Source organism: Lithobates pipiens, unplaced genomic scaffold, assembly GCF_037356315.1.
Source record: "Lithobates pipiens isolate NorthernLeopardFrog02 unplaced genomic scaffold, aLitPip1_a1.2 Scaffold_10, whole genome shotgun sequence".
In the NCBI taxonomy this organism is placed as follows: Eukaryota; Metazoa; Chordata; class Amphibia; order Anura; family Ranidae; genus Lithobates; species Lithobates pipiens.
Window position 1 is genome coordinate 210,456,000 of NW_027507686.1, and position 26,043 is coordinate 210,482,042.

At 43.4% G+C, this 26,043-nt stretch overlaps 1 protein-coding gene across 1 annotated transcript in view; it reads left to right on the forward strand.

Annotated features, from left to right (window-relative positions):
- Window positions 1-8,588: 8,588 nt before the first annotated feature.
- The window catches only part of KIAA1549L (KIAA1549 like), a 282,999-nt gene continuing 265,544 nt past the window's right edge, over window positions 8,589-26,043 (forward strand). Inside the window, exon 1 of the mRNA XM_077460909.1 lies at window positions 8,589-9,172. Within this exon, the coding sequence (XP_077317035.1) occupies window positions 9,019-9,172 (154 nt within the window). The 5' untranslated portion in view covers window positions 8,589-9,018. The remainder of the gene's footprint in view (window positions 9,173-26,043) is intronic.

Below are 26,043 nucleotides of genomic sequence, written 5' to 3' on the forward strand. Positions count from 1 at the left end.
ATGAGGCCCTTCTCACCATCAACATGGGGACAAGTTGCTTTGAGAGGCTACCTCAAAGCACCCTCCAATATTGAGGGCATGTGGCCTGGTACGGTTCAGGAGAGGGGGGGGTTGTGTGCTCGGATAAGGGTCTGGTATGGATTTTTGGGGGGCCCCGTGCCATTTTTTTTAACATTTTGGTGCAGGGTTCTCCTTAAAATCAGGTCTGGTATGGATTTTGAGGGGGAACCCCATGCCATTTTAAAAAAAAAATTTGGCGTGGGGTTCCCCTTAATATCCATACCAGACCTGAAGGGCCTGGTATGGAATTTAGGGGGACCCCCACACATTTTTTTTTTAATTTTGGCTCGGGGTTCCTTTGTGGGGAAAGTCTGTAATCTATTTTTGATGAATTAATTTATTTTCCTGACGCATCTTCATGACACACTGGGTTGTGACTATACTCCCACAACCTGACAGGATTGGTTAACTATAAAATTGAACAAGAGACACCCCGCTTCATTCTCTTTTTTTATCCGTACCTCTTACCGCATTCTCCCCAGCAGGTTCAAGTCTCTCCTGTACAGTCTCCAAAGGAGCTTCTATGGAGGAAACCCCGATATGGTGGTTTCAGGGGCATTTGGAAAATTTTCTGGCATTTCACAAGCTTTAAATAAGCTTTATACCTTGCAGTGGTCTCCTACCCTACTTCCTGCATGGTTGCTGTTCTTTTTTTCCCATTTCTTTTTATTTTTTCCTCTTTTCCAGGCCCTCAGAGCCTTGTAGTCCTCCAGGCAGTGGGATCAGGGAAAACATGGCTGCCGCGTCTTTTACTGTGCTCTGCGCATGTGTGGGAGGAAGTGATGTGGCCAGCCATCGTCTTTGCCCTGTTCAAAGCTGGCACAGGTGCGGCCGGACTGCTTCTGCGTATTACGCCACGATGGTGCTGTCTTTTCCGCTGTCATGGCGGTGGAGGTTTAAATGGCCAGATTGACTGTCAGTGCTCTCTGGTTGCTGCCCTGCACAGGACACTGACATTTTACTACCTTAAACAGGTGCCTTACTCCTTAGTGATCTCTCCCTGTATATAACATCTGTTTAAATCTGCTTGTTAATGGATAATCTTTCTTTTCCATTCTATTTCAGGCTGCCTCTTTTCTCTTTGCCACCACTCATGGAGACCACTGCCCATGCAGACCACCCTCAGCAGATAAGGTAAGAGGCTGTCCACCGCTTATGGGTAAGTATTGAAGAGAGAAAAAAAGAGAGCACAACCATTAACGCTGTGATTTCTGGCAGCCCTACCAGGTCAAGATCAGTAAACTCCAGGCATACGGACCGATCAAGCCATGCCTCAAGCTGCAGAAGATCTAGAAGAAGCCGATCAAGATCCTCATCCCCTCATCGCCACTCACGCCATAGCCACTCACGTCATAGCCGCTCACACCATAGGAGGTCACCCTCATTGCATCGCAATAGGAGTTATCACACCTGTCCTGCAGCAAATGCTTGCTGGGTGTGCGGTGCTCTGCCAGGAAAATTTGCCTGCCGTACATTCTTCAAGGAGCAACAAAGGAAAAGGAATCAGATGCCTGAGAGGTTACTGACCTCATCGGGGAGTCAGTGCGACATGCGTTCATATCCCCCTATAATGTAGACTCTGCTTAGTTGACAACGGTAGACTTTGAGAGAACCGGTATTAGTGCCACCTGACTGGCAAGTTATTTCCCAGTGTGTGCTGCCATGACGCGATAGGAAAATGGAAGATTGTATACTCACCTTTCCGTAATTTTCCTTCCTGATGCATCTTCATGGCAACACACAGGGTCCCACCCGTTCTTTAGATGATAGATACAGAGAATAAAGCGGGGTATCTCTCTTTCAATTTTATAGTTAACCAATCCTGTCAGGTTGTGGGGGCAGAGTCACAACCCAGTGTGTGCGTTGCCACGAAAATGCATCAGGAAAGGAAAATTACAGAAAGGTGAGTATACAATTTTCCATTTTAGGTCTCTTTCCGAAAAGTAGCAGTGCTTACCACAGTAGATTGCTTGTCAGAGGGCGGGAGAGCAGCAGCTGACAGGCATTCAGGGAGGTGGCACTGCTGCTTTCTAATGCCTGTTTTTTTTTTTGGGGGGGGGGGGGGTTGTTGGTATCTTTTCTTTAAGTGGCTAAATGGCAATTTTACATTGCAGGACCATGTAGCCCCACTGACCTCATTGGACAAGTTTGACAGGCACTGTTAGCTGTCAAATTCTGCAGCTGGAGGTACAAATTTTGCAGTCAGGCTGTAACGTTAGAATTCAGGTGGGCGGTTGAATCACTGTGTGAAAAAGCCCTTAAAGCGGTAGTAAACAACACTTGCATTTAGAGGTGAGCTTACAGTGCCTTGAAAAAGTATTCATACCCCTTGACATTTTCCACATTTTGTCATGTTACAACCAAAAACGTAAATGTATTTTATTGGGATTTTATGTGATAGACCAACACAAAGTGGCACATAATTGTGAAGTGGAAGGAAAATGATAAACAGTTCTCAATTTATTTTTACAAATAAATATGTGAAAAGTTTGGCGTGCATTTGTATGGCGCCCCCATGAGTCAATACTTTGTAGAACTACCTTTTCTATGCAATTACAAGTCTTTTTGGGAAGGTTTTGGGTGGATTTAGGTCTGGACTTTGATTGGGCAATTCTAATACATGAATATGCTTTGATCTAAACCATTCCATTGTAGCTCTGGTTGTATGTTTAGGGTCGTTGTCCTGCTGAAAGGTGAACCTCCGCCCCAGTCTCAAATCTTTTGCAGACTTAAACCTAACAGGTTTTCTTCTAAGATTGCCCGGACTTTGGCACCATCCATCTTGCCATCTTCTTTATTTTTATTTTTATTTTTTTTAATTGCCCTGTTGGGGGGCAGCTCTGATGAAATATCAAGGACCTAAACAGACCCCTAATGTTTTATATTTAAGACGTAATTCACAAACTGAAGCATATTAGACAGTTTACTATTCTTCAATGAGGAATTGAATGGACAGGAGTGATCGGTACCAATAGCTAACTGTGTTCATTTAGAAAAGGAAGAGACCAATAAATTACATTTACCAGCCCCTTCCCCCCCCCCGATCCCCTTGCAGTGCAGCTGGAGGGAGGAAGATGAGGAGAAGCTGGCAGTGCTGCAGGGTGAGGAAAAAGAGGATCATTGTCTGCAATAAGGCAGTGCAGCCGGTCCGCCTGCTCAGCCAGTGCCTGGGCCCCCCTTGTGAACTGATAGGGCCTGGACCTGGAATAGTACAGCCCAGGCACACTCCTCACAACCCCTGTGCACACGCCTATGGCTATGACCGTGCACATGCATGGGAGTGAAATCATGGCGGCTCGGCCATTCAAGCCCGAGATCTCGGAAGTGGAATTGGGTGAAGAAGGAAGCCTGTCATCAGCGACATCGCTCCGCTGGAGGGATAAGTTTCAGCCCTGGTTCACATTGATGCTAATTTGAAATTGTGCTACTGCACTTGAAGTAGCGAGATTTCAAAGTAGCAGGTCAGCGCAATTTCAGGGGCTACTTGAAAGACATCTGTGAGGCTTCATGCACAGATGTCTATGGAAGTCGCACCTGAAATCGGCAAAAGTCGTGCAGTAACTACTTTTGTAATTGGTTCTGTGCCGTAAAGTCTATGTCATTGGCGGCAATAAGCTGCAATTTGTCATATAATGTGACCTGTCAAATCGCATGACATATCCCTCCAATGTGAACTAGGGCTTAAGGTAAGTCTCTCATAATGTGCTAGTATGCAAGGTCACTAGCTGGGTTCATATACAGTTGTGCTCATAAGTTTACATACCCTGGCAGAATTTATCATTTCTTGGCCATTTTTCAGAGAATATGAATGATAACACAAAAACATTTTTCACTCATGCCAGTGTTTGGCTGAAGCCATTTATTATCACTCAACAGTGTTTACTCTTTTTAAATCATAATGGCAACAGAAATGACCAAAATGACCCCGATCAAAAGTTTACATACCCTGGTGATTTTGGCCTAATAACATGCACACAAGGTGGCACAAAGGGGTTTGAATGGCTATTAAAGGTAATCATCTTCACCTATTATATGTTTGCTTGTAATTAGTGTGTGTGTATAAAAGGTCAATGAGTTTCTGGACTCCTGACAGACCCTCGCATCCTTCATCCAGTGCTGCACTGACGTTTTTAGATTCTGAGTCATGAGGAAAGCAAAAGAATTGTCAAAGAATCTGCAGGAAAAGGTAATTAAACTGTATAAAACAGGAAAGGGGTATAAAAAATCCAAGGAATTGAGAATGCCAATCAGCAGTGTTCAAACTCTAATCAAGAAGTGGAAAATGAGGGGTTCTGTTGAAACCAAACCACGGTCAGGTAGACCAACTAAAATTTCAGCCACAACTGCCAGGAAAATTATTCGGGATGCAAAAGAAAACCCACAAATAACTTCAGATGAAATACAGGACTCTCTGAAAACATGTGGTGTGGCTGTTTGAAGATGCACAATAAGGAGGCACTTGAAGAAAGATGGGCTGCATGGTCGAGTCGCCAGAAGAAGGCCATTACTACGCAAATGCCACAAGGTATCCTGCTTACAATATGCCAAACAGCACAGAGACAAGCCTCAAACCTTCTGGCACAGAGTCATTTAGAGTGATGAGACCAACATTTTAGCAACAAGTCAACAAGGCCTATGATGAAAGGTACACCATTCCTACTGTGAAACATGAAGGTGGATAGATGATTTTATGAGATGTACTTGAACATTCCAACATGACAATGATCCAAAACATAAGGCCAAGTCGACCTGTCATTGGCTACAGCAAAATAAAGTGAAGGTTCTGGAGTGGCCATTTCAGTCTCCTGACCTCAGTATCATTGAGCCACTCTGGGGAGATCTCAAATGTGCAGTTCATGGAAGACAGCCCAAGAATGTACAGGAACTGGAGGCTTTATGCCAAGAGGAATGGGCAGCTTTACCATCTGAGAAGATAAAGAGCCTAATCCACAAAAGACTTCAAGCTGTCATTGACGTTAAAGGGGGCAATAAATGGTATTAAGAACTGGGGTATGTAAACTTTTGATCAGGGCCATTTGGGTAGTTTCTGTTGTGATTATGATTTAAAGAGTAAACACAGTTGATTGATAATAAATGGCTTCAGCCAAACACTGACCATGAGTGAAAGACAAGTTTTTGTGTTATCATTCATATTCTCTGAAAAATGGCCAAGAAATCATAAATTCTGCCAGGGTATGCAAACTTATGAGCACAACTGTGTGTGTGGTAAGAGCAGGTGATTTGAATAGGAATTGCACCACATTCCTATTAAAATGTGATTCTTTGCAGTGCCATTTGAACCCATTCATTTTGTATAGTCTCAATTTGCACTGCACTACACAAAAAAAGTGCAGGAAGCTTTTTTTTTTTTGCCACACTGGAATGTTCACACATGTGATTCTAGCAATTGCACTGCATTTTGTCATTACATTTCACATATTATACTATATTGGTGGCAAGAACAGAGTGCGATTTCAGTGTGGGAAACGCTCAGGATTCGCTGCGTTTCCCACATCACCTATATGTAATCCAAGCCTTAAAGATTCTGTTAACTGATTGCCGACCAGTGCACGACAATATATAAGTCGGCAAAATGGCACAGCTGCGCAAATGGGCGTACCTGTACATCCCCTTTAAGACGCGGCATTGTGGGCGCGCGTGCGCCCACCGCGTACTCCGTGACCGTGCCTGCGGGTCCCGCGGACTCGATGTCCACTGGTGTCCCGCGATCATATCACGGAGTGGCAGAATGGGGAGATGTAAACAAAGCATTTCCCCGTTCTGCCTTGTGACGTGACAGAGATCACTGTTCCCTGTCATCGGGAGCAGTGATCGCTGTAAAGAGCAATACTGCGCCAACTATAGACCAAAAAATTGGTGACTCAAATGTCCAAAGTGGAAATTGAAACAGCTAAATAGAGTCTCTTTTTTTCGTAATGTCCTTTGATAGGATTAAATGAACCACCACTGTGCTCCATTCGATATGTGAAAACCTCCACCAAATAGAAAGCCGCTTACCAGAGAGTAAGCACAATTAGCATTTGGCTATAACCCAGCCGCGGCCTTTAATATCCACAATAGATCCCTCCAGGAAACCTTCTCAGGGCGAACAGGGTGCTGGACTTGTTCAATATGTCATATGATCCGTGAGATCGTGGGGCATATATGAAAAGAGGGACCATAGCGTGATATCGCAATACACATGAATTTTATTGTAAAAAGTAAGTTATACTTACAAACATCCAAATATAAAAAGCATTATAGGAAAACGCCAGAATTCTAGGAGCCCTTCCTCCTTTAAAAACGACAGGGACGGACTGACCATTCGGCACTGCCCGAGGGCCCCATGCCACTAGGGGGCCCCATCAGGGTTGCCAGCCTCAGTAAAACCAGGTACAGTATGTAAAAATCTGTGTTTTTTTTTTTACATTTGTCTCTGAAATGTCCCTTACCGACATCCCTTTTGTCTAAAAATCCTGAGATTATAGCTGCCCCAACTCTCCAGTACCTTCTCAGCCAATAGAAACATGTCTGTGTATACTGTGTGATTGTATACTGTGTGTGTGTGTGTGTGTGTGTATACTGTGTGGCCCCATAATCTCTGATTGCCTGGGGGCCCCATAATCTCCTATTGCCCGGGGGCCCCATGAGTTGTCAGTACGCCCCTGTGCGGTGACGTCACTGCATGCCCTCCCTTGATTGATCGCTGTCATGTTATTGGTAGCCCACCCCCCACAGTTAGAACACCTACCTAGGACACACTTAAACCCTTGATCGCCCACTACTTTTAACCCTTTCCCTGCCAGTGTCATTTATACAGTAATCAGTGCATTTTTATGACAAATGACAATGGCCCCAAAATAGTGTCAAAAGTGTCCAATGTATCCGCCATAATGTCGCAGTCACAATAAAAATCGCAGATCGCTGCCATTACTAATAAAAAAAATTGGAATAAAAATGCCATAAAACTATCCCCTATTTTGTAGACGCTATAACTTTTGCGCAAACCAATCAATATACACTTACTGCAATTTTTTTAACCAAAAATATGTAGAATAATACATATCGCCCTAAACTGAGGAAAAAAATGTTTTTAAATATATTTTTGAAGGGATATTTATTGTAGCAAAAAGTTAAAAATATAGCTTTTTTTCAAATGTTTAGTTTTTTGGTTTATAGTGCAAAAACTAAAAACCGCAGAGGTGATCAAATACCACCAAAAGAAAACTCTATTTGTGGGGGAAAAAAGGACGTCAATTTTGTTTGGTTATAGCGTCGCACGACCGCGCAATTGTCAACTAAAGTGACACAGTACTACTAAAAAGAAAAAATTATAATAAAAACGCCATAAAACTATTTTCTATTTTGCAGACGCTATAACTTTTGCGCAAACCAATCAATATACGCTTCTTGTGATTTTTTTTAACCAAAAATATGTAGAAGAATACATATCGGCCTAAACTGAGGAAAAATATTTTTTTATATATATTTTTGGGAATATTATAGCAAAAAGTAAAAAATATTGCTTTTTTTTTCAAAATTGCTGCTTTTTTTTATTTATAGCGCAAAAAATAAAAACCGCAGAGGTGATCAAATACCACCAAAAGAAAACTCTATTTGTGGGGGAAAAAGGACGTTAATTTTGTTTGGTTATAGCGTCGCACGACCGCGCAATTGTCAACTAAAGTGACGCAGTACTACTAAAAAAAAAAAAATTATAATAAAAACGCCATAAAACTATCCCCTATTTTGCAGACACTATAACTTTTGCGCAAACCAATCAATATACGCTTCTTGTGATTTTTTTTAACCAAAAATCTGTAGAACAATACATATCGGCCTAAACTGAGGAAAAATATTTTTTTATATCTATTTTTGGGAATATTTATTATAGCAAAAAGTAAAAAATATTGCTTTTTTTTTCAAAATTGCTGCTTTTTTTATTTATAGCGCAAAAAATAAAAACCGCAGAGGTGATCAAATACCACCAAAAGAAAGCTCTATTTGTGGGGAAAAAAGGACGTCAATTTTATTTGGGTGCAATGTCGCACGACCGCGCAATTGTCAACTAAAGTGACGCAGTGCGGTATGGCAAAAAATGCTCGGGATAGGAATGTGACTAGGAATACATCACATTATTGATCTATATGGTCAGGAAGGGGGTGGCTTGGTGGACCCATGGTGCCACAAGGATGGACTGCAATGAGGAGACCTCAACTAGGAATACAGTCACATTATTGATCTATATGGTCAGGAAGGGGGTAAAATCTTCCGGGGCTGAAGTGGTCAATCGACATTTTTCACCCAAGATTTACAGACATTTTTTTATCAGTGTGAAAACGTTGGGTGATAGTTCTGTGAATCTCCCATTTAGTAAATTGTAGTTTTCTTCTCTGCAGGGCAGTACTGTTAATCCTCCACTAGATGTCGCCGGTCCCGGACGCGCATTAGCAGGTAGTCTCCTCCATCTATCCATACCTCAGTGAAGGGACTCCACATAGATGTCAGCAGGTCCTTCCTAGGTGAGCTCCAATCTGACATCTCCCAGCCCTGACCTTCCTCACTTGCTCCAGCAGAGGGCCCCATAACCCAGGCAGCCCCGGCTGGTGTGAATGCGTTTTTTTTTTTTTTGATCTGGTTGCTACGTGATCTCTTTTTCAATGAAAAGACGTTTCTAAGCTGCAATAACAGTTTCATCCCCAGAGCAACAGAAACGCCGAGTGACCACACCTCCATCGGCCAGGACAGGTCCTCCTGGGTCACCCTGCCAGCAGATCGCGCACCTGGGCCAGCATGAGCACCTAGCACACCTGCAGCCAGGCACCCAGGGCACCTTGGCATCTATTTATTTTGGGGTGGGAGGACAGGGAGGACTGTACTCATGACTGATCCTGGGCTCCTGTGACCCGAGGGGTGATTGCTTCTCATGTATTTCGGGCTGCTGCCTTACCCCCACTGATGGCTCCTGCTGACAAGTGGCTTGGTGGACCCATGGTGCCACAAGGATGGACTGCAATGAGGAGACCTCAACTAGGACCATCATGGACCAGAAGGACTGCTGTGCTGATGCTGCTGCTGGCCCTGATGGCAGCTCTGCAGCACCCCACACAAGGTAAGGGGGGCAGATTTTCTGCAAAAAGCAAATACAAAAATAAATAAAAGGTTCCCCTGCCATACTGCACCATTCCTTAGATCTAGAAGGAAGGGGTCACCCTAGCAGTAAAACATCCCCTATGCCTAGCCTTCAGATCTGATCATGTATGAGATGGTTTAATGAGCTGTGCCATGCTGCCTGGATGGCAGCTGATGTATGCAAATCCTGGAGGTCTTTTAGAAGCCAATACTGTCACAATATTGATTTATGTGAATAAAATATTTATGGGGTGTTCAGCTGTCATTGGCCTAGGGGCCTTGGACTGATCACCTACATGTGGTATGGCATGATGTGGGTTAATTAGCAATGCCATACTGCCTGCCTGGCACTTGATGTATGCAAATGTTATATAGAAGAGAATACAGTCTTATTATTGAGTAGGTGTGTCTTTTTTTTTATTATAATATTTATTGTGTGTTTATATATCAATTTAATTTATCAATGGCCTAGGGGGTCCTGAACTGATCACCGGCATGATTCCCAGCTGGCAGTTCAAGAATGCAAATCTTAAATTCTCTGAGGTCTTTATAGAAGGGAATACAGTCACATTATTGATCTATATGAAAATAAAATATGTATTGTGTGTTCAGATATCAGTTTAATATATCAATGGCCTAGGGGGTCCTGAACTGATCACCTGCATATGGTAAGGCACGGTGTGGGTTCATTAGAAGTGCCATGCTGCCTGGCTGGCACTTGATTTATGCAAATGTTTTATAGAAGAGAATACAGTCTCATTATTGAGTAGGTGTGTCTTTTTTATTATAATATTTATTGTGTGTTCAGATCAATTTAATATATCAATGGCCTAGGCCTAGGGGGTCCTGAACTGATTACCTGCATATGGTATGGCATGATGCCTAGGTGGCAGTTTAAGTATGCAAATGCTGGAGCCTCTGAGGTTTTTATAGAAGTAAATTCAGTAACGTTATTGATTTATATTAATAAAATATTTATTGTGTTTAATTAACAATTAAATATATCAATGGCCCTGGGGTTCTGAACCAATCACCTGCATATGGTATGGCATGATGCCTAGCTGGGAGTTGATGTATGCAAATGCTGGAGCCCCTGAGGTCTTTATAGAAGAGAATACAGTCACATTATTGATCTATATTAGAATAAAATATTGATTGTGTGTTCAGATATCAATTTAATATTTCATTGGCCTAGAGGTCCTGAACTGACCACCTGCATATGGTATGGCACGATGCCTGGCTGGCACTTGATGTATGCAAACACTAGAGCCACTGAGGTCTTTATAGAAGAGAATACAGTCACATGATTTATGTGAATAACATATTTATTGTGTTCAGATATCAATTTAATATATCATTGGCCTAGGGGCCCTAAACGAATCACCTGCATGGGGTATGGCATGATGTGGGTTAGCTAGTGGTGCCATGCTGCCAGGCCTGATGTATGCAAATGTTAGATGGGATTACAGTCACATTATTAGGTAGATGTGTCATTTTTTTATTATAATATTGATTGTGCAATCAGATATCCCTTGAATATGTAGTGACCCTGAACAGATTGCCTGTATATGTGCCATTTGAGGCAGTGGGCATCTAAGCCCACCCCTTTCATAAGCAGGTATGCATTCAGACACACACTCCCAGAAAATCCATAAAAATCCAATCTGTGATAACTGAATGCTGGTTTGCTGTATACGTATCAAATGGTATCTGAGCTGTTTTTTGTTTGTTTGTATTAACATTGAGGAATTACATTGTTGCCACCTGCCATACAGGTTCATCATTGAATGTTACATTGTATTCCCCAACACAAGCTGGAGGATTTCCAGGCTGGCCCATTATATGACACTGAGCTGGCTCAAGGAGAAACCGCACTGTGATTTCTGTAATGATTTTATTACCTTTGTGTGACTTAGCCCTTGTACACATGGTCGGAAATTCAGACGGAAAATCTGATCGTGTGTGGGCCCTATTGAACTTTTTCCTTCGGTAATTCTGACGGAAAAAAATTGAGAGCAGGATCTCAAATTTTCCGACAACAAAATCCGATCGGAGATATAATTTTGCCCCTGTTCAAATCATTAGTAAGCCCTTGTACACACAGTCGGACATTCCAACGGAAAATGTCCGGTCGGACCGTGTTGTCGGATAATCCGACCGTGTGTGGGCTCCATCTGACTTTTTCCGTCAGAATGTCCGACCAACAAAGGTTGAGAGCTGGATATAAAATTTTCCAACAACATGATCCGATGACAAAGTGCCACGCATGCTCAGATCAAAGTACGAGAGCAAAGCTATTGGATACTAGGCTGAATGCAGTCCTGTCGTAACGAACGAACGTCATCACGTTCCGAACAATCGGATTTTCCAACAACTTTGTCTGACCGTGTGTATGCAACACCAGTTTCGGACAAAATCCATCGTAACAAATCTGATGGATTTTGTGGTCGGAATTTCATACCGTGTGTACAAGGGCTTACAGTTTAAATTGTGTTTCTGAAAGCTTAAAGGGCAACCCCACTCTAATGCCACGTACACACGATCGGAGAATCCGTCGGAATGCGTCTTATCGGACCGTGTCGTCAGATAATCAGACTGTGTGTGGTATGCATCGGACTAATTCCGTCCGAATCTCCGTCCGACCCAATTTTCCAACATGTTGGAAATATTTCCCGACCAACTGGGCCGGTCGGGCGTAATCCGATCATGTGTAGAGAATTTTGACACGCATGCTCAGATCAAATTCCTACATCAAAGCTATTGGCTACTAGCCTGAATGTAGTCCCATCGTAACGAAATTACGTCATCACGTTCTGAAAGATCGGATTTTTCGACAACTTAGTCCGACCGTGTGTATGCAACAGTTTCGGACACAATCCGTCAGACTAAATCTGACGGACAAAATCCGACGGATTTGGTTGGCAGAATCTCCGACCATGTGTACAGGGGCTAATACACATTTATGGTTAAGGTGACATTTCAAGGCAATAAAATAATCAACAGTGGAAATAGTCCTTGAAACCTGTTTTGTTCTATAATCTTTAGGGGGTCAACTTGCTAGATATAGGGGGCTTCAGTAACAGGCCCTGATTTTAACAAGTGGTCACATATAATATCTGATATATGCAGTACTATAAGAGACTGGGGCATGTTACATAGGTAAGGTTGAATAAAGACAATAGTCCATTCAGTTCAACCTGTGTAGGTGTACATGTGTCAGTGTCTATATTTACAATTTCCAATATCTCTGTATGTTGTGTTCTTTTAGCCCTTGGAAAATGTCCGATCGGACCGTGTTGGCGGATAATCCGACCGTGTGTGGGCTCCATCAGACATTTTCCGTCAGAATGACCGACAAACAAAGTTTGAGAGCTGGATATAAAATTTTCCGACAACATGAAAGTCCGATCGTTTGTAGAGAATTCCGATCGGACAAAGTGCCACGCATGCTCAGATCAAATTACGAGACCTAAGCTATTGGCTACTAGGCTGAACGTAGTCCCATCGTAACAAATGAACGTCATCATGTTCCGACCGATCCGATTTTCCGACAATTTATGTATGCAACACCAGTTTCGGACAAAATCCGTCGGAAAAAATCTGACGGATTTTGTTGTCGGAATGTCCGACCGTGTGCTAAGATGCATATTCAAGAGTAAAAATATCCATACTCTCCGCTGCCACCACCAATTGTGGAAGAGAGTTCCACAGCCTTATTGCCCTGACAGTGAAAATCCCCTTGTGCAGTTTAAGGTCAAACCGCTTTTCCTGCAATCTCATTGTGTGGCCCCGTGTCTTCTTACACTCCCTGAGACTAAATATTTTTTTTCCTATGCTGGGACCACCATTAAGCTATTTGTAGATCGCTATCATATCTCCTCTTTAGGCCCCTTTCACACTGAGGCGCTTCTAAACTGCCAGTAAAACATTTGAGCACCTTTGAAGAGCTTTTCAGGCACTTTTGAAGAGCTTTCCATTAATTTCAATGGAGAGGGGCGTTTTTTCACCGCCATACTGCCCCAGCGTGAAAGAATTCATTGATTTTAATGGAAATATGCTTTCGTGAGCTTTTCAGGCGCTTTTTTTAGCGTGGAAGCGCCTGAAAAGTGCCTCAGTGTGAAAGGGTTCTTTGCGTCTCTTCTACAGCGAGAATAAATTTAGTGCTTGCAGTCGTTCCTCGTAATTGAGGTGGTCCAGGCCCCTTATTCATTATGCTGCCCTTCTTTTGACTCTCTCCAGTTTCAGCACATTCCTCCTGAGGACTGGTGACCAGAACTGGACGGAGTACTCCAGATGTGTCCGAACCAGAGTTTTATATAGTGGCAGGATTATTGTTTTATCCCTGGAGTATACCCCCTTTTTTATGCATGCTAATATTCAGCCAGCTTTTGTAGCTGCAGCTTGGCATCACATGCTATTGCTCAGTCTGTCATCTACCATGTCCCCCAGATCTTTCTTCATCCTTGATTCCCTCAGAGGTTCTCCACCTATCGAGTAGTTTGCGTTTATGTTTTTTTGCCCCCAGGTGCATTGCTTTACATTTCTCCACAATAAACCTCATTTGCCATGTAGTTGCCCACTCCATTATTTTGTTCAGGTCTTTCTGTAAAATTTCTACATGGTGATGTGACGTTATTGCTTATTTTTGTGTCATCTGCAAAAATTGAGATTGAGCTATTTATCCCTTCTTCTATGTAATTTATGAATACATTTAATAGAATTGGCCCCAAGACAGAACCTTTGGGTACCCCACTTACCACTCCAGACCAGTCTGAGTACACGTTATTTATCACCAGCCATTGGATACGCCCCAGTTTTTTTACCCAAGAACCTTATGTTCCATGACGGCTAACCTGGGGTGTACTTACACTAGACATGGTTGCCTTGTACCCTGCTTAAGTATGATTGTCCCTACCTCCCCTCTGGTCACATTGTGTCAGGTCCAAGCATGGTCATGTCTTCCCCTCTGCCAGACAGATTACAGTGATCCCTTTTCCTTGTTCTGTGAGGGTTCTTTAATAATTCAGTGCTTGGGAATGGGTAGCGATCACCATAACACCGCTTACAAGTGGTTGTGGATACAACCCCAGATCAATCACACTACACACACTAACCAGACCTTCAGAGTGGACCATGATTAGGCATGGTTCATACACCTAGTGAGTACACCCTTGGAGAAGATGGTCATATAGAAAGGCTACAAGTGTGGATGGAGACTGGAGATATGCAAAGACTTGAGACTGGTAGAGATCACTGCTAATAAATTGATAATCAATGCTACCACAACTGGCAGGACTGGCGTTTGGAGGATGGGGTGGGGGGAGGAGGTGCACAAACTGAGCAATTGTCTATGGCACTTTGCCATTGGTATTATTTGGACTATAGGGGCCCTTTATAATTTTGCCTAGGGCCCCATTTTGTCTAAAACCGGCCCTGGCTGATAACTGCACAATAAGCACGAATGAGCCCCATGTTAGGCGTTATAGTTGTAGAGTGTCTTGAAGTGCCCAAATAGGAATATTCACATCCCTGCTATTTGGGAACTGTAGAAATAGGAGAAACTGTATCTTGCTCAACATTTTTATAGTTATTTATAGCCAGTTGTAGCAATTTCATTTCTAGCTGAATTAAAGTGGAAAGTGTGAGAAAAAAATCCTTTACCATCACTTTAAAGCCCAATTGAATAGATCATTGCTCAGTGTGTGGAAGCAGTAGTCTCTCTGTAGCTGTCCAATATACCCCCATAGATCTATAACCCTGCACTCAGCAAAACCCATGCTCTATGCTTAGTCAGACTTTTAAGAATTTAATCGGTAAAGCTTATGCTCCTTACTGATTGGACATCTCTAGCTCTGATTCAGCAAAGAGGAGCATGTGACCTCTGTAGAGAGGCCACTGATTTCACATAGAGAGCAATGGTCCATCTCTGTAGAATGCTGCCAGGGTGCAGACGTTTCTTCTGAGGATGTTGTTTTTTTTTTTTAAGCAATGCATACTGTAAGCTCCTGTACACACGGTCGGAGATTTTGCCAACCAAATCCGTTGGATTTTGCCCGTCGGATTTAGTCCGACGGATTGTGTCCGAAACTGTTGCATACACACGGTTGGGCCAAGTTGGCGAAAAATCCGATCTTTCAGGACGTGATGATGTAATTTCGTTACGATGGGACTACATTCAGGCTAGTAGCCAATAGCTTTGATGTAGGAATTTGATCTGAGCATGCGTGGCACTTGGTCCGATCAAAATTCTCTACACATGATCGGATTAGGTCCGTCCGGCCCAGTTGGTCGGGAAATATTTCCAACATGTTGGAAAATTGCGTCGGACGGAGATTCGGACGGAATCAGTCCGATGCATACCACACACAGTCGGATTATCTGACGACACGGTCCGATAAGACTCATTCCGACAGATTCTCCGACCGTCTGTACAAGGGCTGAGACCTTTCCACACCTTTTGTTTGGATGCAATTGGAATGTATTTAGCTGATTTAAACTGAAAGTTCAGTTGGTCTTTGCCAACATAATATTTGAAAAAGTAAGATTTGATCCGGTTAAATGATAAAGCAAACTAAACCCATCAGTTTAAAGAAAACAGTTACATTCCCAGCATCCCATCAGATTTGCTTGTGCTCTCAACCAAACAAGCTATCAAATGGCTGGTGTATTAACTCATCCTATGTGGAGTGCCATGGCAGCTGCATATCAGTTAGAGACGAATGGCCCATACACACGATTAGAAAATCGGATGAAAAATACAGATTTCGACACGACTGCATAATAATCTGATCGTTAGTACAGAGCTTTTCGAGAGACGATCACGACAGTTCATCCAATATTATCCAATGGGAGAAGCACAAAATATTTTTCTCGTATGATACCAGATTGTACGATTTTTGTTTAATCAGTACAGTTGTCGGCCAAAAATACAATACAAATACACTACAATACATGACATCACTTCTGATTTTTTTATTCTGTTGTATGAGAATTTTCATAATTTTAGTAAACTCTGCGTTTTTGATATGTGACTAGCATGCAATAAAAAAAAAAACGATCGATCAGTTGACCGATTTTCGGATCGTGTGTACGGGCAATAAAATGGCAGCTTCTTTGGCTTTAAAGGATAGGAGGGTTTAGTTCCGCTTTGAACTCATTTCAATTTAGTGAAAAATATATTTTATATAGAAATAAAGTCTGTAAAGTATCTCTATTGATGATATACAGGGGGTCCCCGTGTTACGAACCCATTAGGGACTTTGTTCCTGTTTGTAATCCGGAAATGTTCATGGCCCGTAATACCAGTTTCAGTATATACCGTATATACTGATTGAAGTAAACCACACGGTGTATGTAGTCATTGCTCCATACAGATGCAAGCTTTCCGACATAGTCTGCCCTTCTTCAGGCATAAAACACGGAATGAGAAAAGATACACTGTTTACAATACAGGCACAGAAAAGGAATACTCTACAATTACATAGAGTCTCTTGTGTACACATTTGTTACTATGTCAGACATCACACACTGGTAGACTGCAGTCCAACTTCAGACCGAGTGACAGTTTTACCTGTATTGCCAGCCAGTCCCCAGGACAGGTCCCTCTCCCCCGCAGTCGTTGGTTGCTAGGATTGATGGCATTCTAACAATCAATTAGTTCAAATGTGTGCCCTGGAGGAAGTGGAACTTCCCCGTCAAGACCTGCAGCCTGCTCTGCCTTCGGCTTCCGCCCTTTAGCTGCCTGGTGCTAAAAGGTATAGGGATACCCTGATGGGGACAGCTGATGTAAGGGGACTCTGATTTAGACATATAATCTAAGGGGCACTCTGATGGTGACACCTGATGTAAGGGGGCACTCTGATGGGGACATCTAATGAAAGGGAGCACTCTGATGGTGACACCTGATGTAAGGGGCCATTCTGATGGGGACATCTGATGAAAGGGAGCACTCTGATGGTGACATCTGATGTAAGGGGGCACTCTGATGGTGACATCTGATGAAAGAGAGCACTCTGATGGTGACACCTGATGTAAGGGGGCACTCTGGTGACATGTGATGTAAGGGGGCACTCTGGTGACATCTGATGTAAGGGGGGCACTCTGATGATGACCTCTGATATAAGGGGGCACTCTGATGGGTACACTGATGTAAGGGGGCACTCTGATGGTGACATCTGATATAAGGGGGGGCACTCTGATGGTGACATCTGATGTAAGGGGGCGCTCTGATGGTAACATCTGATGTAAGGGGGCGCTCTGATGGTGACATCTGATGTAAGGGGGCGCTCTGATGGTGACACCTGATGTAAGGAGGCACTCTGATGGTGACACCTGATGTAAGGGGGCACTCTCATGGTGACACCTGATGTAAGGGGGCACTCTGATGGTGACATTTGATGTAAGGGGCACTCTGATGGTGACATCTGATGAAAGGGAGCACTCTGAAAACAGACAATAAACATTATTGAAATTCTATGCAAACTGTACGCTACTTATTTTTTGATGGACAAAAAATGACAACATATACAGTATACTAGGATCATAGCATTAACCTGAGATTAAACTTGAGAACTCTGCTAGAAGAAAATTTTACAAACTGGACCTCTTTGTATTTTATTTCAATGCCCCTGCCATATGAAGAAAAAATTATCCACACTCCGGTCGTTGCTCTTTAAAAAACATTGTTTTTATTGACAAGTCAGTGAACAAACGCAAGTAAAAACAATTGACGCGTTTCAGCCTATAAGGCCTTAGTCATAACCCGTTATGACTAAGGCCTTATAGGCTGAAAGACGTCAACTGTTTTTACTTGCGTTTGTTCACTGTGGCTTGTCAATAAAAACAAAGATTTTTTTAAAGAGCAACGACCAGAATACGGATCATTGTTTCTTCATTACTCAGCCAGCGACTGTGGATTGAGCACCCAGGAGCTCTGCTATCTATGTGGTGTATGGGCAGTAGCACTGACTTTTCTGTTTATGCCCCTGCTAAATACCTGTACATTTACCACCTGTTATGCCCTGTACACACGGTCGGACATTCCGACCACAAAATCTGTCAGATTTTTTACAACGGATTTTGTCCAAAACTTGTGTTGCAAACACACAGTTGGACAAAGTTGTCGGAAAATCCGATCGTTCGGAACGAGGTGATGCTTGTTGCGTACAACGGGACTACGTAGAGGCTAGTAGCCAATAGCTTTGGTCTCATAATTTAATCTGAGCATGCGTGGCACTTTTTCCGTCAGAATTCTCTACAAACGATCGGAAAAAGTCTGATCGGATTTTGTTGTCGGAAAATTTTAGATCCAGCTCTCAAACTTTTTTCCTCCGGATTTTTTCAGATGGAAAAAGTCCGTTAGAGCCCACACATGATCGGATTTTCCGACAACATAATCCTATCTGACCTTTCCCGTTGGAAAGTCCGACCGTGTGTACAGGGCATTTGAGGTAAATAAACATAATAGACCAGAGTTCCAGTCAAATCCTTCAAGGCACTGGGGGACGAAGAGGTAGGTGTTCAGAAAGAAGTCACAATCCATGTATTATAAGAAGGGAGAGATGAGACGGTCTTTGGGACTCATATACATTGGGTATAAAATATTGCAATTTTAAGGGTGTTTGACTTTTTTCCCTGCCTCTAATCATCCTTCCATGTTAGCCTTTGTGTCCTTGCACACCTAGGCATTTAGAGGAAGAAAAGAACCCATCTCATCGGGAGAGGAACGTTTAGACAAAAAAAAGAAATACATAGAAACGCGTGTAAAAGGACTTAAGTGCTAGAAGAGTTTAGCGCATAAACTTTCATTCATTTCATTGGCTAGAATAAATTACTGTATTTATTGGCGTATAACACTCACTTTTTCTCCATGAAAATTGGGTGCAAATAGCACATGCGTGTTATACGCCAATACTTCAGTTTTAGCTGCCTCGGAGGGGACAGGGTGGGGGGCAAGACGAGTGCCATCAGATTACATGCAGTGAGAATCTCCTGTTTACTTGGTAGCCTCTGTAATAGGAAGTACCGTCTCCTGGGCCACCATTGGACAACTATTGTCTCTATCATAGGAGATTCTCACTGTATGTAATCTGTCGACGCTCGTCCCGCCCCCCTCCCTGTCCCCTCTAGGCTGCAGATGGGCATCGATCAGGCAATGGCAATGATGAGGCTGCTGCATTGATGGCAATGGTGAGGCTGCTGCATTCATAGCAATGATAAGGCTGCACTGATGTGGACTGATGAGGCTGCATTGATGGCCCTTGTGAGGCTGCAGATGGGCATTGATCAGGCTGCATTGATGGCAATGGAGAGGCTGCACATGGGCACTGACACCTAAGTTCCTTATTTAAAATTTAAGTTTTTTTCCTGAAAATTCCCTCTTAAAGTGAATGTGCGTGTTATACCCCTGTGCGTGTTATACGCTGATAAATACGGTAATATTTGAAATGAAATGAAGGAACACCCAAACGGCTGATGCGCCTAAACACGTTTGCGAAATGTAGCTTTACGTGTGTTTTTAATGCTGGCATTCAGAGAAGCTGGGCAAATTCTCAGTCTGCATTATTCCTAAAATAAATTGTAGCTTTTGAATTAAAACAGAATCGAATTTTGGCTATAGAAAGTCAGGCAACTGACAGTATACAGTGACCATTTTACCAGCCCCAACGTTCTTCTTCTGTGACAGGTGCTCTTCCTTAATTACTGAACTGCAAATTGGCTGTATGTGTGTAGATAATTATTACATTGCACTATTGGTTATCATTGATAGGGGTGACTAATTTACTAGTATGGACAGGCACAATTGTGTAAGCAGTAATTTCACTTTGTAGAGGAGAGAATGACTCACCGTGATGATTTGGGAAGAGAGAGTCAGTTTTTTCTAAATACACAGAACATAAATTATATGTAGTATGCTGTAAAGCTGAACTCTGGGCATAAAAAATGTATCCAAATATATTTCTCAAAAGCTACAGAGGGATATAAATCCACTTTGTGTGCACCAAATGCCTATGCAGACCCAGATATTACCTTGTAAATGGAACCAGCGTCATTACCACTGTGCTTGTGCAGAGAGCAGAGCTGTAGGAGGGACCCAGCAGGCCCCACCCACTACAGGCAGCCTGCAGAAAATACAGGAGGGGGCGGAGACCAGACCAGTCACCCTGCCCAAGGCGAGAGTGCAGCAGTGACCGGTCTATATTTTAGGAAGCTCCTGCACTGAGATGAAGTATCACACTGGATTACTGCACAGATATGGAAGAAATACACAGAGCACACCAAGAATCAAGGATGAATACACATGACTCTTGTAGTTAGACAGTATTCACTTATCCCAGAGTTTAGGTTTAATGACACTCCCTAACCTGTTGTCACAAGGTTGGAAAGGCACATTTTTCTAAATATCTTATGTCATTTACTGGCCCCTTTCTTGTCTGAATAGACAGAGTCAGTGATCGGTACATATCGCTCCTGTGCTTGTTCATAACTGACGCATAGTAAATTCTGTTTACTATGCTTCAGTTTGTGAATGAATGGGAAGCTCTATACTGAGCTTTTCTTGTTCATTCATTCTGTGCAGCTGAGGCTGCAGAGATGGAGATTGAGGGCTGTGTCCTTAATTTCCTTTCTCTGTCTCAAAGGTGGGACATCAGAGGTATATATAGACCCCTGATATCTTACCAAAACCCCCCAATGGGGCTCCTAAAAAAAGGTAAAAATAATAAAATTAAATGATAAAAATAATAAAAAAATAAAATAAAAAACTACTAACACCAGTGGCGGAACTACCAAGGTTGCAAAGGTCGCACTTGCGAAAGGGCCCTGGTGTTCCACCACTGGGTTTGTTGGGAAGTGCCCCGGTCAAAGGGGCCCTCCATGGTTTCTTACAATGGGGCCCTGACGGTTATAATTACGCATTTGACAACTGATCAGCTCAGCTCTACATGGTAAGCTGACCATTGCACATAGCTGCAGGGGGATGATGTTCATCCTTGCGTAGAATATAACCACAGAGTGTCAAGGTATTCCTTATTATATCCTAATTAGAATGGCAATATACTGTATAGCAGCATACTGCAGAAGCATGTTTGCCCTTTGCTTTCTATCTACAGCCTGTCACTTGCTTGCATTTTACTTTCAGGCCTTGTTTGCTCAGGTGAAAAAAACAGGCAGCTTGGCCATGTTTATACCACCCGCCTGCCAACTGCCCACCAAAAGCCTAACAAGGCAGCCTAAGGGGATCATATATATGCCATGGTGGCAAAACAAAGGTTTTTGGACACTACAAATTTAACTTGAGGCTGCAGCATGGTGTCTTTGACTTCAATGGGCGCATTTGACAGGCACTGCCACCTGTTAAACCTATCAAGCTTAACAGGTGGCAGTGCCTGTCAAATGCTCCCATTGAAGTCCATGGCACCGTGCCGCAGCCTCAAGTCAAATGCTTGGCTTGCTGTTTGTTAGTTCCATGCAAAAGTTCAGCAAAAAAAACATTCATGAGGCAGCGGTGATGTCTGCAAACTGCGGCTCTATTTTCCTCTGAAAAGCGAAAGTGATCCACCTTCAAACGCTTTTCAGGGGGATGGTGGAGACTGTCTTTGTGAACCAATCCTTGAAGTGTAACTAAAGACAATTTTTTTTTGTTTTGGACAGAGTGTTAAGGATTTGAGCATGTCAGGTATTATTGGTGTCCGTGTCCCCATCCCAGATATTCAACCGCTCTATTTATCCTGTTAACTGTTATCATTGATAGTGAAAGTAAAATAAAATCCCAAATCCCAAATTTTGGGTTGAAACCAGAACCGTAATACAGCAGAAATAGTCCAATGGGGACACTAGTTCTAGTGACCATTGTGACATCCCAGGATTCCCTCACATTAGAAGGATTTCCTCTCACTTCTTCTTTTGGTTATGGGACAGGAAGTGAAGGGAAATCTCTGCAATGGGGCACTGATGGCATAAAATAAACCAACAGTGGTTATGTCCCTTACTCTATCCAAACTTTAAAAAAAAAGTTTTGCCTTTAGTTCTACTTTAAAGTTTTTCTGTAATCCGTTTCCATCTTGATGGTGGCTCCATTGCCTTTCAGAATACTATGGAGCCACATTTATGTGTACTTCTGCCTATGATGTGGCATGCATGCTCTTTGTTATCAAGGCACTAGGGATGAGGAAAGTCATGTGACCACTAAGGTGCATGGAGCTAGAATGGTGGCGCGCATGTGTTGTAATACCAGTGAGTATTAGGGACACCAGTACAGCTGACATGGATAGGCCTAGAATGGAGGCATGCATATGCTGTGACACAAGTGGGGATTAGGGACACCAGTACAGCTGACATGGGTAGGCCTAGGATGGGGGCGCGCATGTGCTGTGACACCAGTGGGGATTAGGGACACAAGCACAGCTGACTTGCGTAGGCCTAGGATGGGGGTGCGCATGTGCTGTGACACCAGTGCGGATTAGGAACACCAGTACAGCTGACATGGATAGGCCAAGGGTGGGGGCGCGCATGTGCTGTGACACCAGTGGGGATTAGGGACACCAGTACAGCTGACATGGATAGGCCAAGGGTGGGGGCGCGCATGTGCTGTGACACCAGTGGGGATTAGGGACACTAGTACAGCTGACATGGGTAGGCCAAGGGTGGGGGCGCACATGTGCTGTGACACCAGTGGGGAATAGGGACACCAGTACAGCTGATATGGATAGGCCTAGGATGGGAATGTGCATGTGCTGTGACACCAGTGGGGAATAGGAACACCAGTACAGCTGACATGGATAGGCCAAGGGTGGGGGCGCGCATGTGCTGTGACACCAGTGGGGATTAGGGACACCAGTACAGCTGACATGGATAGGCCAAGGGTGGGGGCGCGCATGTGCTGTGACACCAGTGGGGATTAGGGACACTAGTACAGCTGACATGGGTAGGCCAAGGGTGGGGGCGCACATGTGCTGTGACACCAGTGGGGAATAGGGACACCAGTACAGCTGATATGGATAGGCCTAGGATGGGAATGTGCATGTGCTGTGACACCAGTGGGGAATAGGGACACCAGTACAGCTGACTTGGGTAGGCCTAGGATGGGGGTGCGCATGGGCTGTGACACCAGTCTGGATTTGGGACACCAGTACAGCTGACTTGGGTAGGCCTAGGATGGGAGTGCACATGTGCTGTGACACCAGTGGGGATTAGGGACACTAGCACAGCTGACATGGGTAGGCCTAGGATGGGGGCACGCACACATGTGCTGTGACACCAGTGGGGATTAGGGACACCAGTACAGCTGACTTGGGTAGGCCTAGGATGGAGGCACACATGTGATGTGACACCAGTGGGGATTAGGGACACCATTACAGATGACACGGGTAGGCCTAGGATGGGGGTGCACATGTGCTGTGACACCAGTGGGGATTGGGGACACCAGTACAGCTGACATGGGTAGGCCTAGGATGGGGGCGGGCATGTGTTGTGACACCAGTGGGGATTAGGGACACCAGTACAGCTGACATGGGTAGGCCTAGGATGGGAGCGAGCATGTGCTGTGACACCAGTGGGAATTGGGGACACCAGTACAGCTGAAATGGATAGGCCTAGGATGGGGGCGCGCAAGTGCTCTGACAGCAGTGGGGATTAGGGACACCAGTACAGCTGATATGGGTAGACCCTGTAGCAGCTATGTCAATATCAGGCAGTACAATCAGCATCATTGCCGAACAATTGCTGAAACAAACATAATGAAATGATAAGCCACTTGGAGAACATAGTCAATGGATGAATTGTTGTCGGATTTAGAAGATTTGAACTGAGATTAGACTTGTGATGCACATCTAAGCAGGAAACAGGACTGCATGTATGTGTAATAAACACGGTTATTCCCGTGTATATGCATACTTATTGCAGATATTTGGTCCTTGTTCATTGATTTTTAATTGAACGCTATATGATATTACACAGCTATTTTTCTTAGCACGCTGGATGTTTTTTGCTCATTATCTACAGAAAGAAGCCTCATGCTGTCTAAAGATCAGTTGGTGGTTTCTTGTTAACATCAACAAAATTGTTTGATGTGCATAGAATTTTCTATTCAGTAAGTCTTCACTAACACATATTGGGCTGCATTTTTCATATTTTGTTGATATCTCTTTGTGTTTGATGCTGGGATAGGGAAAAGTTAGCACTGGGAATTGTATTGTCCACTTGAAAGCCTCGTTCAGATCTATTGGCTGCAAACGCTGATGCAATCCTGGTTTTCCAACATGGCCGGTCATTAGTCCTGCTTCTGTTGAACTGTCAGCAGTACACTGCTACCCAAAGTACAGCAGGACTTTCAATATCGTGTATACCCAGCTTCAAGTGATTGTAAAGGAAAAAAAACATATTTAAAAAAAATAAAATAACAAACATGTCATACCTACCTGCTCTGTGTAGTGGTTTTGCACAGATCAGCCCCGATCCTTCTCTTTATAGGTCCCCCGCTGGCGCTCTGGCCCCCTCCCTTGCCAGGTGCCCCTATAGCAAGTCGCTTGAGGGGGGAGCTACACACTGAAGGTTTTTTACCTTCATGCATAGAATGCATGAAGGTAAAAGACCTTCAGATTTTACAACCACTTTATTGGCCTACCTGCACAATTCAATCAATTCATATCCAGTCAGGTTCCTTTAAATCTAAAGGCAATTTCACAATCAAATTTCAAAATATAATGGCTACTAAAAGGTGTCTTCCAAGCAGGTTACTGAAAAACAAAAAAAAAACAGACAAAGGTAGCTTTTTTTAATTTAATTTTATTTGCTCATGTTGCTTCAATAGGCCTCCTAGTTGTGTGCCGGATTTGGCTGCCAGCTAACTGGCTTCTTGTCATATCTCTATGGGTACAGTCAAAGCCTTACAGAAAAACACACAAGAGGGGTCAGTAAAATATTGTGTCATTACCTGATTATGATTACATGCAGTACGAGTGTGTGAAATATAAATAACATCTGTCATCAATCTGAACTGCGATTTATATACCTGTGCCAAGATGCTGCCACTTTGGCATCTCTAAATCTGAGCTTGCTGATTTGCAAGTTGTACTTGACTAGCCTGTGAAAGTCGAACTCCAGCCAACATTGATATTCTCTGAAATGCACGTAGGAACCCCAGCCTACCTGTGCAGGAAATTTCCTGTGCATCCAGTGAAAAAATGCACTGCATTTGGACCCCTAGCCACCAAAATCCCAAGAGCCATGTATTGTTTTTTTTTGCCAACTAGACCTTCTCTTTTGGGTGCCTCCATAGATGGTCAGGAAGTTATTCCAGCAAGCCAATGATCTTGACCTTCGTTTTCATTTATTTTTTGTTTCAATAAAAATTTATTGAGACATTTTCAGAAATACTGCAGATCATGTACATTTCCAAACAACTATTTGAATTTTATGAAAAGAGGATATCAAAATGGCTGTAACGCCCACACAAGGGCTTAGACATCCGAAAACAATAGCGTGAATCCTAAAGCAGTGGATGTAACAAAACTGTGCAAACTCAGAAATGCTAACAAAAGGTGTTAATAATTAGTGAGCAATGTAGCTCAAACGGTAAGGAGGGGGGTCATGGTCAGGGACGGTGGGAATGGGTAGGAGGAGTGTTAGGTTTGTTGGATCCAAAGAGAGTAAGCCCTTGTACACACGGTCGGAGAATCCGTCGGAATGTGTCCTATTGGACCGTGTTGTCAGATAATCCAACTGTGTGTGGTATGCATCGGACTGTTTCCGTCAGAATATCCGTCGGACCAAATTTTCCAACTTGTTGGAAATATTTTCCGACAAACTGGTCCTATAGGACATACTCCGATTATGTATAGAGAATTCCGATTG